This window comes from Symphodus melops, assembly GCF_947650265.1.
Source record: "Symphodus melops genome assembly, chromosome: 21".
NCBI classification, from domain to species: Eukaryota; Metazoa; Chordata; class Actinopteri; order Labriformes; family Labridae; genus Symphodus; species Symphodus melops.
In genome coordinates, this window is record NC_136711.1 from 18,072,255 (window position 1) to 18,087,808 (window position 15,554).

Consider the following 15,554-nt stretch of genomic DNA (forward strand, 5'->3'; position numbering starts at 1 on the left):
ATGACTAGAGATACATATTTAAGACTTTCTTCAAAAAGTAAATAAGAGATTTTTCCCCACATCTTAAATCAACTTCTGCTATGTGGTTGATGCTAACACATGAAGCCAGAAAGCACCCTTCTATTAGCCCTAAATGGTTCGCTGTCCGCTGAATAAATCTGACAAATTTTCCTGAATGTGCATTGCTAGAAAAGGTGACTGAAGCACCCTTGAGTGTTTTAATCCCGTGAGATGCTGGATCATTTAAAAGTCAATGTCCAAGAAGCACAGAGAGCTTTTGTTAGCAGCTCCACAATAGAGCTTTTAAACCAAACCTGCCAGGGGGGAAAACTTGGGTAAGGAGAATCAAGGTGGGGGGAGTCGACAAGCTACACCTATGACAGTATAAAATACCTCAGCAAGTTGTCAAGACGTCCGTCGTAGAACCAAGGGGCTCGTAACCTGTCGAAGAGCCATGAAGATCATTTGACATCAGACCATTGGAAGGTGTTTGTTCCCTTACAGGTGAGTCATCATGACATTTTGTCCTTGAATGTTTTCTTCTTTGAAGGTTGAATTCTTTATGTTAAACTCTTGAACACTGTATGACATGTAGACAAACACGTTTCAACACGAGACCTTCGTCGGGTCAGTCTAGTAATGTTGGACAATGTGCAGGAGTTTACCTTAAAGTTCGAATGGACACATTGCTCTCCTACGCACCTGTCTTATGAAATGAATGTGCAAAGGCGTTTTCTGTTTTGGTTGAATTCTTACATTTGTCTCTGCAGCCTCTCAGTATGACTTCACTTGGTGCTATATTATTGTTTCTGCCTGTTGCATGGACATGCTCGCCCCAAAAAGCAGGTAACGTCAACACTGTTCTATGTTTTCATCACACAGCTTTCACAAAAATGTTTCACATAGCAAAAAACAGAATGAATATGAACGATGATCACGTTTCTTCCACGGACCTTAACAGCCTGTAAAACATTCAGTAAAACATCTTTTTTTCTTGGACCTGTTATTCGGAGAGAAGGAAAAACATTTTACTTTCTGTTTTTTTCATTTCAGACTACGTTATGGTGTCGTGTTTCCCCAACGCCATCATCGCAAATGTCCCCGAGTGTCCGTACGGCTGGGAGATTGATCAGCTGTCTCTGGGTGGAGTCTGTTACTCCGGGGTACGCAGCCCGGGCTTCTTCCGCTTCACCATCTCCGACCTGACTCCTAAAAACCACTCGTACTGCGGCACTCAGTCTGAGGTGAGGAAACAAGGAGGAAGTAAATGCCAGAGGTAGTTTTTTTCATCTATCTACATCCCGACTTAAAAACAACCTCAATGAATGAAGTCCCCATTCTGTGCCTCTCATTTATTATTACACTGCTTAATCGTTGTTTTTCTCAACAGTACTTGCCCGGCAAAGATCCCAAATACATCTTCTATAACTCCATAGTGTCCAATGATACTTCGCTCACGGTCAGAAACCAGCCGGTGAATTACACCTTCAGCTGCATTTACCGAGCAGCTTATCTGGTGAACAACGCCGTCTTCAGCCAAAGGTAAGCATCCATCCGGGACACGAGGCGTCCACAGTCACAGAGTGGAAAATCTGTGCATTCTGACCCAAAGACTTGCAGCGTTTTTACTAAACCCTCTGCTTTTTCCAGAGTGGCTACAGTTTATGTCAACAACGGGAGTTTAGGCACTTTTAGATCTCAGTTGTCTATGAGTGTGTTCACGGTAAGAAGACACTCAAACACCCAGTTTCACCAGTGGATGCCTGTTGCAACACATTTTAATGTAATCGTGCCTTTTTATTTTAGAATCAAAACGTTCTGTGCAGAATAAGTGAAATAATTAAATTATTGTTTAATAGTGTCATCCCTGCTCAGATAAAGAAATGCAAACATTTGTACATATTTTGTAGAATTCAAAGTTCCTGTATGCCAAGGACGCTCCCTACGTGATCGACACCTCTGAGATCGGCTCTGAAGTCTTCATGGGCATCGAGGCTAAAGGACTAAGTAACAGGTATGTAAAGACTTTTCCTGGCAAGCTCACAGTTATTGAAAAAGTTTTGGTCCTAAACAATCCACTACCTAAACATTGGTGAATCTTTAGTTGGCTTTCATTCACGGGCGTGGAGATGTCCTGCTTTCTGTTGCACTGGCAGGTGCCGAACTCTGGTTGTTAGCGTGTGCTAGCTCGCGTTAGCTTGCAGTGTCGGTGAAGCAGTGAACGTACACACTACGTCCTGCTGTGAGTGTGGCCAGGAGGAGAGGCCCAGTTTGAATGCTGTGATTACAAGCAGCAACGAACATTTCTGCTGACTCTTCCTTTAAAAATCTAAAGACGAGAGAATAAAGAAATAATGGTTATATGTGTATAGTTAATTAAAAAGCTATCTTGTCTCCTTTGAATTTTCATCTTTTCATTGTGATTATTTGTGTTTCTCAGATTTAAAGTTGTAATAAACAACTGCTGGGCTACTCCCACTCCTTACTCTACAGACAAGAAGAGATGGAGTCTCATCATTAACAGGTACAGTGTGAAAACTTTCAGGCTTGAGCTCCCTTACAGACGTTTCAACTGAACTTAAGTTTAATGTTGTTCAAAGTCAGAGAGCTCCTCCTCAGGCTTTGGGTTTTGAGAGTTTGGACTTTACACCACGGTCGGAAAAACTCGTTGCTCGTTCGCCTGTCGGTGTGTTGGTATTGTTCCACCTGCGTACTTGCTGATGAAACAGGTTTTATTTTTCGAACAGCTGCCCCTCTGACACCACTGTAACTATATTTGAGAACGCCAAAGACAGCCGCTCCATGTTCAAGTTCAACTCTTTCCGCTTCCAACGGCTGGAGAAGGTTTCTACGGTCTGGCTTCACTGTGAGGTCACGGTGTGTGATGGAGAGAGACTCAACTGTCTGCCTGTGAGTACAAACAATGTTCTCTCATTGCATTATATTCATCTATTTCTCAGATTAAAATCCAATTATTACAATTAAATATGGTGGAGGGTTCCTCGGTACCTCTGCTATGGTTCTGTACTATCATTTACCACAACGGCGATTATCATAGTTTACTGCTTTTTACTCATATTTAAACCTTCTGTACTGTACATACGTATGTCGCCCTCTTCTGGTTGTGAGAGTAAGTGCACAAAAGCAGAGTCCTTATGTTGTCTAAGTAAGTAAAGAGAAACAGTTTTAAAGACAATGATTTATGGGCACTGAAAAAAGCCTCCTACAAAAACAAATCTGTCACCACTCTCCATCCTTCAACTCCTGTATATGTTTAGCTCTCTCCAGTAGCGCTGAGTAGTTATCAGTGTTAGTTTTCACCTTGGACCACTTATTCTCTCAACGCAGAGTTTCAGTTTTATCTTTAGCATCACAAAGTTTTCTTGCCTTTGAATCTGCGACACTTTGCAGTATGTAGTTTGCGTTGGAGGCTTGCTTACATCAGCTCTGGTGAGTTTGTAAAACGCATGACTACTCGTGCAAAAGTGTAGCAAGCAGTTATTCCTAAAGTTATGTATAAAGAAAATGTCGCTGTGGATATAGATTGTGCCTACGCTTTAACTTTTATATTTTCCTCGTAGAGCCCGTGCTCTGTGAGAAGCCCGTCATCTGAGGCAGAACCAAGTGGAGGGATCCTTACTGCTGAGTTTCCCCTTAAAGGTACAGTACACCATTTATTTTTGGGAGTTTAAAGGAAGACTATGAGACTTTTTGATCCAGTAGATGTCGCCCTTACGTACAAGCATGAAACCAAAACAAACCGCTGTTTGGTCACAGAAGCTGGTAACGCTCTCCTGCAAAAGTTAATGTTTTGAATCCTGACTGTTTTTTATCTTATTGATTGACAGGTAACACATTCTCCAACAGTGGAGCGATAAAAGGTAATCAGCCAGGAGGTGTGATTTGATTGTTGTTGATTTTTGATGCTGGCACTCATTTATTGAGTAAACTATAATGTTTTTCTTTTTTCCATCATCACAGGCACTTCGCTCTTCCTCCTGCTGCTGGTCCTGATAAACACCTGCTGTGATTTAGTCAGTGCATCAGAGAATCAATAAAAACCTACAGAGGGAGAGTTAGCCAGGACTCAGGAAGCGTGGACTCCTCCCTCACACTGACATGATTATCTCATTTTCTGACACATTTAATCTGTTCATTAACACACCTATTGATGCTTTGGATTTTCTGTTTATTTGCTTTCAGTTTTGTTCCCAATAAAAAATCTTCTGGAAAAGGAAAGTTTTTTTCACTTCTTGATACCAGGAACATTTTATTAATATAAATAAATAATGTATTCAATAAAGACGTGAAAAACAGACTGTTCACATGAAAACAACACACTTCAATCAAATCTTATTTGTTATTATTGATTGCATACAGTTCTGGTGAGACACAGTTAGATGTTATGTGTGTTAAATAAAGAGACTGTTCTGCCTGCACTCCTTCAGCCATGTTGGAACTATCCGTTTATCTAATGCAGCTACATTAAAAAATAAGTGAAATAAGAAAAATGCTGTCATATATTGTGTACTTCTAATGAGGATCATTGTTTTTCATTGGCAGAAGCCGCCATGCTGGAAATCCGTCTCAATCTAACTTTCATTCATAACGACAGGCTGAGAGCTGGAGCGGAGGCGGGTTTTAAAGCCTCTTGATGAACTGTTACATCGCGCCCAGCTGTCAATCATGTCAGGAAAGCGCCTAACTGGATAACACTTATCGTTTTCAAACAGTTCCAGTGATGACTACAACTAAATAGATGTATTTTGGGTTTTTTTATACCAGGCTGTAAACATGCTCATTTGTCCTGTAAAAACTGCTGAAAAGTTTGAAGGACATTAATATCTTATATGAACATGAGAAAAAATAAGCTGTGTTATTGCATCAGTCTGTAATCATACGTTGATAATCATTCACCTCAGTTAGCAAACAAACAAACATCTCATGTTTTAATGTCAGTTCATGTCACTGTTTGAGACTCCGAGCTCGTTCCAACCTTTTCTTCAGTCTCTGTTCACAGATGCAGGAGAGAAAGTCCATTTGCATGATGTGACACCTGTGCAACTCTTTTTTATTAAATATATGTCTCACCAGATTATCCTCTCTTCCTTTAGATGTTCACTGTAGTCATCATACTATCTGTCATGTGACCTTTGGGGAGGGTTTTCTTGGCCTTTTTCTCTGTAGCTCTGGCCAATCCGAGTTTCTGGAGCAGGGAAATCACAAACAGATCAGATTAGGCAGCGTCACATAAAATGCTTGATATACTAACAGTGCTAAGAGATAGTAAACTAGCCTCTCTGTTCTGTTTTTACTACCTCAGTTTGTTGTTTGAGGCTGTCGGCTGCTGGAGAGTTGGGAACGGGGAGAAGAGGATTGAATCCTTGTTTGTTACACAGCCAGTAGGTCTTATGACTCCCTTTACCCTGTAATAGACAAAAACACACTCGTCAAACACACGTCCATCCATGCATTGTTCATACTTTTTGCACTTCATGCAAACTTGTATCACCTTCATTTCGATCTCCCCTCTTTCCTCCAGTTCAAATGATCCCGCCTGCACCAGAATGTCAGCCGTGCTCTGAGAGATGTGTATCTTCAGGGCTGTGTAAAATATATAGAGAGGTGTACCAGACATTACAGGTTTCACGTTTTATTAGTTTTGTCCCAAATCAGAAATGTAATCATACATTTGATTAATATTAATTAATTAATAATTAAGAGGCGAGTTGGCAGCTTGATTAATCTGATGCATGCACAGCAATGCTTTGAGCTGAACGGTTAAGTCGGCATGCTAGCATGCAGGTGTTTGAAATATTTACCATCTACATAATCGTGACGTGTATAGCATTAAAGCTAGACTATAACCACAGACATGGCGCCAGTTGGCTACACAGTAGCTGTTAGACGTCCTATAAGGAAAAATGACATCCCTCTCAAATACATTTGTTCTTTTGAGCTTGCACTACGCTTGAGGCGTCACTCACGTAAGCTGTTACTTTCCATTCGAGAGGCTGTGTTCACAGTGTCACCGAAGAGACAGTAGCGAGGCATAGTGGTGCCCACCACTCCAGCAACCACTGGACCTACAGAAATCCAAAACAGATGCTTACTGTAAAGTACCAAACTTCTCAGAAGTCAATAATTTCAGGCACTAGGTGTAACATCTTTTTAGAAACCCATTAAGTCAGAATGCTAATTGTTACCAATCTGAACTCATTCTCTGTCCCTTCCCAATGAAAAAGTCAGCAACCACACAAAACACAGTTTAATCCTGACAACACTGAGTTCGGTCAGCGGTCCTTCTGTCCTACCTGAGTGGATCCCAACGCGGATTGCAAGAACCTCTGAAGGCATGTGGTGAATTCTAAAGACTTTGATGGCCCTCAGAAAATGCAGCGCCATCGTGGATATCTCCAAAGCGTGCTGGTTGCCATTGCTGATGGGCAGACCACTGGCAACCATATAGGCATCACCAATTGTTTCCACCTTGTAAAAAGATGACAGAATGACAAGCTGCTATGAAAATTGTTAACATAGAATGGGAAGCAATTTCATACAAAAAAACGGTAGTTCAATTATACAAAAATGTATGTGCATAGTTCAGCTATAGCACAAAGACTTGTAGTGTTGTATCCTACCCTATAATATTCCTTTACAGATTTTAAAGACTGACTATAATCTTTCAGTTTTTGTGCAACACCAGCTGCTAGCCTGATATTTATAGCAAAGATATAAGAGCGGTAAACATCTTCTTATCTTACTTTTGGGAAAAAGAAGAAGAAGACGAAAAGATTGCCTAGTTTCGTGTGCAACTCACTTTGTAGACGTCGTACATCTTGATGATGTCGTCAAATAGGCTGTAAAGGTCATTGAGGAACGTGACAACCTCCATGGCCGAGCTGACGGAGCACATGGAGGTGAAGCCCACAATGTCGGAGAAAAAGATGGTCACCATCTCGTAGCTTTGCGGCTCCACTGATTTCCCTGCCATCAGCAGATCTGCGATGTAACTATAAAGAAAGCAACATATCTGATTGAAGGGGACGGATGAGGTCATGGAAGCCCATTTAACTGATTGTGTCAGGGTCATTAGATTTGAATAAATTGCCAATTGAGAAAATTGAATATGGATAAATTTGATGCCGTTTCATTTGGTACCTTGGCAACATGCTGGATAGAAGCTTGTCTGCGCGGGCCTTCTCTGCAGTCAGCTGATTGGTCCTCTCCTCGACCACCTCCTCCAAGTGATTTGCATATTTCTCCAACTTATCCACCATATTATCCAGTATATTTGCATGACTACAGTACAGAAAATCATGATAGCTTACCATCGAGGAAGTTAGGTTTTCAGTCAGGTTTAGTTGTTAGCTTGTTGGATGGGTCAAAAACGCTGATAGAGATTTGTGTTTAATTAGGGAACAACTTAATGCTTTTGCCATGGAACAATTAAAAAATGTATTTTGGCTTGGAGGATTTTGCAGCCCAGGCGAAGGTGTTCAATAAATATTCTCTTCTTCATGACAACAAACAATTCCTATTTGCATATTCATGTAATTCAATTTTTTTTAATAAAATAATGTTTCTGTAAACCTAAATGAGATAAAAAGAACAAGAAAGAGCCTAGTGTTGTTAGTAAATGAGATCGTCAGAGGCCTGACCTTTCAGGGCTGATACCCCTCAGCTGTCTCCTTATAGACATAAACGGAGGTCGATGGTCGGGGTTTTCATTCCAGCAGGCTCTCAGCATTGAGTTGATGTTCTCGTCACATTGCTGCTCAGACAACAGTGGTCGTAGAGGTTCCTCTTGGTAAGGAGTCCGCAACTTCATGATGATTTCTGGATCATAATAACAATACATCTTATTTATAACACGCCTTCCATTTTAAAAGAAAATCTGAAAGTGCTACAGTACCATAAAAACACACAATTCAGACAATGAAAATCAGACAGAGTTGAAAACCTGAGCATAAAACAAGATCTAAAAGCAGTGATTGTAGGGACAGGGTTTGTTTTGGGTTTTTTTTCTTTCTCCTCTTTTAAAATTTTTTAAGTCTTTTTTGAAGAAGTCCACTGTCTTTGGGGATCTCAGACGGCCAGGAAGATCGTTCCACAGCAGACTAGAAGGATCTGTCCCACGGTAAAATCATAAAGCAAGAAGAAACAATCACTGTAGTGATGGAATTTAAAGATTCTGATTGGAAATGCTTTCGGCCATGTTGACTGATGGGCTCTTATCAGATGGTAACACTGCAGAATTTGCTCTTGAAGTTGAGAAACCTGTTGTAATCTCTGATTGGGACTGAGATTCTCTGTGGCAGTTCTTTCACTGGGGTCCAGTGTGGCAGAAATGAAGATGCAAACACCAATGCAAAATCCATAATTTACTGAACACAGGTCATGTAACTTGATATCTTTAATTTAATTCACTATTGAGGGAGTGTTGCTTTGGTGTGGTTTAAAATATGTAACTGAGAAACTGAACTGAATTTTAAAAACTTGTGACAGGTTTCTATTCTTTAATTTGCTTCATTGTGTCTAAAAAAAAAAGACATTAATCCGAGGCATATTAATTGAATGTCCTTGTTTTGATGATGCTCACCCTTTGGCTCCAGGTCTCTGTCTTCATAAGGGAAAATCTTGTTGTACATGAGCTCCCACATGATAATGGCAAAGCTGTAGATATCACCTTTAGGTGTTCCATTGTTGGGGACACCAGCTTTTCTCAGAAGTTCAGGGGCTGTCCAGTACATCTCTGCGACACAAACAAATAGAAACCAAGGATTGGTTTGGTTGAAATCCACTAAAATCGTATACTTGTATCCTGTAGCTCACAAATCTGAACTGGCAGATGGGTCAGGTCTCATTCACTTAGATTTCCAACTGACCAGATGGTCGTTGGGCCAGTCTAAAACTTTAATACAAAACAGGACACATATTTGTTGTTGACTGTACAGAGAAGCACCATTGAGGCGTTTTGATAAACAACCAAGATGGCTGCTGATCATGTGTCATTTTTTTCATAACCCATTCATGACCACCCTATGGCATTTAAAATAGTTGCTAACATGTTTAAGATGTCACTTTTAAACTCCCACTGACCTTCATATTTGGGGTTTTCCAGTGACATGATGGCTCTGGTTCCATATGTGAACTCCCACAGTCCAAAGCCAGAGAGTTTTATCTGGAGTCGACTGTCCACAAGGCAATTACTGAGCTTCAGGTTCCCATGACATTTCAGGTTACTCTTGTGAATGAACTCCATTCCCTAAAATGAAAAGATGTGGGTAAAAAACAACAACAAAAAACAATCAGTGTTTTTATTGCAATATTTTTAAATTCCAGGGCAATACAGTATTCACATTTAAACAACGCGTGGTTGGCCCTTTTCTAGGCCAATCGTAATCACTTCAGGATGAATGTTTTTTGATGAAGAGGGTTTGAAATATCAACTTGTTGATATCAGAATTGTTGCTCAGAGCTGATCTCACTGTGGATTAATATTGGGTCTTTGAAAATAATAAAACAAGGAGTAAGGTCCATACCTGCTCCTTTTTTTATGTGTCTTGATCATTTTAATTGTGGCTATAAAAATAAAGATTGATCAATTAAGTATGGAAAAAAATTATAATTTTAAACTTTAAAATAATGTTAACTTTCTAAAAGCCTAATTTGTTCTAAAGTCTTGGCTTTGGCCCTACATTGAACATTTGTAGAATGAATTGACTCACATTGACGATGTCATAAGCAAAGGAGAGCTTAAACATCCCATCCAGATCAACATCCGAAGCCTTCATGACATCCTGAACCGAAAAATTGAACATTAAAGAGTACACACCATTTAAACGTCATTATCTCGTAGTACATGAAACATACAGTACATATTGAAAATTTAAACAATTCAATTATGTTATACACAGCCAAGGCAAGTATTCTCTTTAAATGACCATATATTTCTGTTAGGTGAACAAAACCACAATAAAAACTACAAAATGTATTGTATTCGTAAGGTATGTTTAAAAAGAGCTAGCCCAAATTATAAGTCTTTCAAACACTTCTTTTGGGTAAATAAAGATGAACTAAACAAGTGTTAAATTGTCAGTTCTACTATGATGATGAAGATTATAAAGTGTGCTCGTGTAACTGACCTTCAGGCTGCCTTTCCTGCAGTACTGGGTGACTAAACAGACATTGGGCAGTTCGACGCACGCACCGAAGAACTGCACCAAGTTCTCATGTTTCATCTCTTTCATCTGTCTTAAAAGTTTAAGACAGTTAGGTACACAATCTTACTGACTTTGCCAACATTTAGACTTTAAGATAGCATACTTTAAACTATTTAAATGTTTCACCTCGATGTCTGAAATAAAAAATGGGTTGCATGTGTAAGTCTTTAGATTCATTACAAACACATTGAGGAACTACACAAACAAGGAGTCTAAAAGTTGATTTGGACAAGAAAAAGCAAGAGAAACTTTACCAAATTAAAATCTTTGATGATTGAAGGTTTGTGAACATTAATGGTAACGGGGTTCTTGATGTACTTGATGGCAACTTGATTTCCCTATAAGAAAATGATGTGATGAGACATGACCGGACTTCCTGTGATTTCTACGATTTTTATAATTGGCTTGTTGGTCAAAACAGTTGATGCTTAAAACAGCTTGCTGAAATAAACTGCTTGGCTTTCTGCAAGAAGATTTTAAGGGGCACAATTGAGCCATTTTGCAAATCTGAGATTGCTTCTAGTTCAATTCCACTTGGGCGTTGCTGACAACAAAGTTGACAAAACGTCTTTAACTATGAATTTCTTTTATGAGTAGTTGCTGTTTAGCCGAGGTCTCAAAGTGTAAACTCAATACGTGTACCTGGTAAAGTCCGATGGTGGTGAAGACATGTTCTTTGCCAGTGTTATCCCTCAGGCCAAAGCTGCTGTTGGAGAAAGTGGACTGGGAGCCGCTGCTTACACTTTGACTTGCTGTGGTGACGACAGATAAACAATGACTTCCCTGAAGGAGGAAAATACAAACTGATCAAGAGTTTGAACACATACCAGGCTCATATACAGATGCACTTTTATCTTTTACAAACAGGACAAGAGATGTTTTTGGTGCTCATACTGAGTGCTCTCTGATGATTGTGATGTCGCTATAGTTGATCAACCACCAGCAGGAGTCATCGAGCCTCGTCTGCAGTCGTAACTTCTGCAGAATTAGGACGCCAATGCATAAAACTGCCAGCACGCCAATGACAGGGAAGGTTACAAGCAGAGCCAGCAGAGCAATATCTGTAACCAGATAAGACCAAAAGTTATGAGACAGGTAAGCCTGATTTAGCTGGGGGTTAAAAAGATACAAAAAAAATGATTTATGAGTGCAAAAGGTCTGCTGAAAATGTAAAAACAGATAGTTGGTGTTAAAAGCTGTTGTATAGGGTTACAAGTGTTTATTTATACCATTAATGACCCATTCACAGAGTTCATTGTTGAAACCACATTCTGGATAATCAGACGGAGGTCTTCCCTTCGGCCAGACCATCGAACTAAACATGGACGTCGGCCTGAAATGACATTTGTTTGTGTTACCTATAAAAAGCATATTAAGTTCAAGCCAGATTTTCTGACTGTGTAAAAGTGTTTCTCACCGGACAGTTTTAGTGTGACTGTCAAAATGGAGAATTGGCACAAACTTAGTGGAATCTCCTAAATGCTGAAGGTCGTAAATGGAATAGTCCAAATTCCTCTCCCCCTCCTCGTCAAAGTGGACTAGTCCAGAGGCACCTGCAATGATGAAACAAAACTGCATCTAGCTGTTAACAGATATGTGTGCTTGGTATAATGTTTGTTTTAATCAATCCATAATTGAATTGAGTTGTGGACTATTAAAGAGTCAGTTCACTTCATACAATACAAACCAAAACATCCAAGATAATTCTCACCCATTAATTTCTAATCAATCTTACATTTCACAATGATATATTTATTTAAACCAACCATAAAATCGAATGTCGTTTTTATTTTTTAATCTCTGTAGCAGATGCCGTCCATCATAAGGGTCGTTGCCATCTTTGAGGACTTCCTTTAGTCCCATCGCATAAAGAAGCACTGCATCGTGCACGTAGGCCGAGTAAGGGCTAACCTGAAAATAAAGAGAAACCGTTGAGTTTTTAAAAACCACAATGATACATTTCTGCTGGGGGGGATTTAGATGTTCACCTCTTTATGAGAAGTCAGATTGCTTCGAAATGGGTGCCCTTTTAGTTTTTCATAAACTCGCTCGAAGAAGTCGTAATACTCGTAGCCTTCGTAGGATTTCTGTCCAATAATGAAGACCATGTCAAACGCTCTCATAGCAGCCTGGTTGATCCGGTTGTTCAGGGAATATTTCCACAAGTTATCCTGCTCAGGAAAGACATAAAAAAAGACTCAGTAAAGAAGTATTGAAGGAGAATAACTTGAACAATTTGATTAAAGACTTGAAATGCATTTTGGTTTGATTATTTGAATTTCGATGTAAAATGATCATCATATGTAGTCAAGCTGATTATAGACTTGTTTGTCATAGTTTTCCTCATGAGCGTGCTGGGACAAGACCTTTCTAAAATATCAAACTTCAGAGGACAAATTCAACATCCTTAAAAATGTGAAGAGAAAAAAACGAGTTGGCTGGAAATGATGTCTTCAACCGGCTCAGAGAGCTAACGTTAGCATTCCTAGCTTCCTGAAATCTGCCAGCAACAGTTGTCATTCCAGCTGACAAATTCAACAACTGAGGAGCCTGCTTTTGTCAGTTTCTGTCTCGCATCAATGGGCTTTTCAACGATCCCTCTTTTTACCCCTTGCCTATTCAACGTGGGATTGTACTGTTGTTTTTACCGCTCGTTGTTTGGCATGGCCAACGGTGGGGGCCAAGTGGCTTAATTGCAAGAATGTCAAATGGATTTCTCTATAAATGGGATGTTTGTTTGACACAGCTACAGTTTTGCTTGCAGAATGCCAAAATGATAAAAAATCACATACTGGGGCAACAACATCTGAAGCAGATTATATCGAATAGTGTCACGCTTTCCTGAGCTGTAGTTTAAAGACCTGCACAGACAGTTTGAAAGGAAATGTCTAACAGCTTGGGCCAATCCGGCGCGTTTATAACAGCAGCATTAGCCATATCAGGGCTTTTAAATGACTAGTGGACCAGCTCAAACAAACTGTACATCTGAAAAGTAGCAATCTTCCTGAGTATTGTTTAAGTCATAGTGTGTTTTCGCTTTACGCTTGTGTGCGTTACCCTTCTGCTCTGTGCCAGCTGCCTGAGCGCAACCCACACAATATTGGTTCTCCCCAAATGTAAAGAGCAACGCCACGTTTCCACCACGTCTGTGACTGTTAATGTGTTTTAAACTTGTTTTACTCACCACAGGGCCACTGACCTCAAAATGTTGCACCAAAAAGAAAACGTAGTCTCCGTTCATCAGACCCTGTTGCTCAGCTTCCAGAAACAGAGCCATAGAGTCCTCCCTGTTTGTTAGCACCACAATGACTGAAGCGCAACATAAAACAGTTAACAAGTATAGAAACAGCAGCGACATCATTTAAAAACATGGTACTAAGGAGCTAAAAAGGGCTCATTCTTCCTTACCTCTGGTGACTTTTGAGATGTACTTAACATTTAGATAAACAAGCTCATGATTGCTGGTATCAAACTTTACAGAAGCAACCAAATTGAATCTTTCTCTAAGTGGAGTCTCAATCGTTTTCCACAAAGCGTCCACTTTGTCCCAAGTGTTTGATTCCAAACCACCTCCGATCATTGCGACGTGACTCCAGCCGAAGAACTCCAAAGTCTTCATGAGGACCTCCGCGCTTCTTTTCAGGGGAGGCACAACTTTGATGTAGGAATCGTAGATCTCAGTGTTGTCCATCTTGGAGGATTGTCCCACAAAGCTGAACATGGGGATGTTCCATGTCGATGCAATGAGACCAGTGACCTGGAAAGCAAGTTCCAGTTCGTTCATTTTCTCCCAAAAGAGAAAAAAAATTCCAAAGGAAATTGAATTGAATTAATAAATTCAAACAACATCATAGCAGCTGAAGACACATGTGGAACTCAAAGCAAATAGCAAGTGTACATTTTGTTATTAATACACATCACAAATCATACCTCTGCTTCCTCAGGACACGCTGGACCAATTAGTGCGGAAACGTTTTCTTTCCACACCTGGCGGATGAACCCTCCCAGGGAAGCTTTGGGATTACAGTCTGTGTCTGTGTACACGAAATCCAGACTGTAGTTTCCAAGGAAGGAGGGATTGGTGTTCACCTTCTCCACTGCGATCTGTATGGCCGAGCCGAGCCGCATGGCGCTGAAGGGAAAGGACACATTCCAGGGAGCCTGGAAACCGATGACCAGCTTCTGGTTTTGAGACCCGTTGATGCTGTTGTTGACAGTGGCAGCCGTGAACACAAGTGTGAAGAGGATCATCAGTATGGGCCCCATGCTGACATCACTCTCATCTTATTAGTTGATCCATGTTACAGGGGTTTAAATACCCAGCTACCCTGATGATGCGCCATGAATCGTGAGGGTGGAGAAGGGATAAATAAATGTAGGAGAGTGGGAGGTACGAAGGGGATGTTTGTTGTTTTTTTCAACACTCTTCTATATGAGTAGGTCACCAGTACAAGGTGTCTTTAATGAGATTTTTCCTCTCAATGAAGCAGCTGGCCTGCACTCCAAAGGACGTCTTTTCTAAGCGCATTATCCTCTTACCACGATAATTAGATCTGTCTCAATGCATCAAGGTCTTCCAATAAACTCACGATGTTTAGTACCTGATTTGTTCTCATGAGTCGTCGCTTTCATTTGTAAACTTACGTTTTAAGGATATTAATAAAATACCTACATACATTTTGCTTAAATTCTGTGGTTTTTATTCAAAATTGAACTTGAATATCTTTTTACGATAACGCAATCATTTGTGTGTTTTTGAGCCAAAAAGAGCTTGTCAAGATAATCTTTCGATCCATCAGATAGTTGGACCTTTGCCAACTGTGATCAGAAGGGGTTAATGAGGTTGTTTATGTTGTTGTGTGTACCCCGCTTCATTCAGTTTGAAGAGTGTAAATATTAGGATTTAACCCAAAAACTCCCAACAAAAGTAATCAAATTGTCAGTCCAAAAATATTGTCACACATGAAACTCTTATCTGAGCAAGGTGTGTGTGCGTGTGTGTGATTTGTGAAGTTAAGTCCCTGATTAGATTTTATCAAGCTGTGTTCAATCTGTGAACTCCAAAGGTACATCCAGTCTGCTGAGTTATCACCTTCTGATCATAAATTCATGCAGGGTAAAAGTTCAGGATGAATCTCATCCGGTCCTAATAGGTAGGTTACACACCTCCACTGTGTGCAAACACATGAAGAAGAAGAAGAAGAAGAAAAAGAAGGGCAAAGTGTGGTTTAATCTTCAGGATGAGGTCTGATTTAATTAATAGAAATAAACACATAATCAATAGAGAGGAAAAAAACCCATCAAAGTGTAAACTGTGCAGGTCTCCTG

General features: G+C 40.1%; 2 protein-coding genes across 2 annotated transcripts; one reads left to right on the forward strand and one right to left on the reverse strand.

Annotated features, from left to right (window-relative positions):
- Positions 1 to 4,246, forward strand: tectb (tectorin beta). Its single transcript, XM_079334030.1, has 11 exons — positions 1 to 504; positions 771 to 846; positions 1,054 to 1,244; positions 1,391 to 1,542; positions 1,651 to 1,723; positions 1,911 to 2,014; positions 2,441 to 2,524; positions 2,748 to 2,910; positions 3,582 to 3,660; positions 3,849 to 3,881; positions 3,982 to 4,246. Exons 2-11 carry the CDS (start codon positions 780 to 782, stop codon positions 4,056 to 4,058), a joined length of 1,023 nt encoding a protein of 340 aa, XP_079190156.1. The 5' UTR covers positions 1 to 504; positions 771 to 779; the 3' UTR covers positions 4,059 to 4,246.
- Positions 4,247 to 4,339: 93 nt separating this feature from the next.
- Positions 4,340 to 14,392, reverse strand: gucy2g (guanylate cyclase 2g). The gene is made up of 22 exons (XM_079334031.1): positions 14,157 to 14,392; positions 13,635 to 13,983; positions 13,411 to 13,535; positions 12,215 to 12,397; positions 11,993 to 12,137; positions 11,644 to 11,779; positions 11,456 to 11,559; positions 11,121 to 11,287; positions 10,869 to 11,009; positions 10,481 to 10,564; positions 10,149 to 10,253; positions 9,732 to 9,803; positions 9,103 to 9,268; positions 8,603 to 8,755; positions 7,662 to 7,839; positions 7,162 to 7,302; positions 6,821 to 7,013; positions 6,315 to 6,489; positions 5,988 to 6,086; positions 5,513 to 5,604; positions 5,319 to 5,426; positions 4,340 to 5,206 (listed from the first exon to the last, which is right to left on the reverse strand). Exons 1-22 carry the CDS (start codon positions 14,352 to 14,354, stop codon positions 5,111 to 5,113), a joined length of 3,210 nt encoding a protein of 1,069 aa, XP_079190157.1. The 5' UTR covers positions 14,355 to 14,392; the 3' UTR covers positions 4,340 to 5,110.
- Positions 14,393 to 15,554: the final 1,162 nt, after the last annotated feature.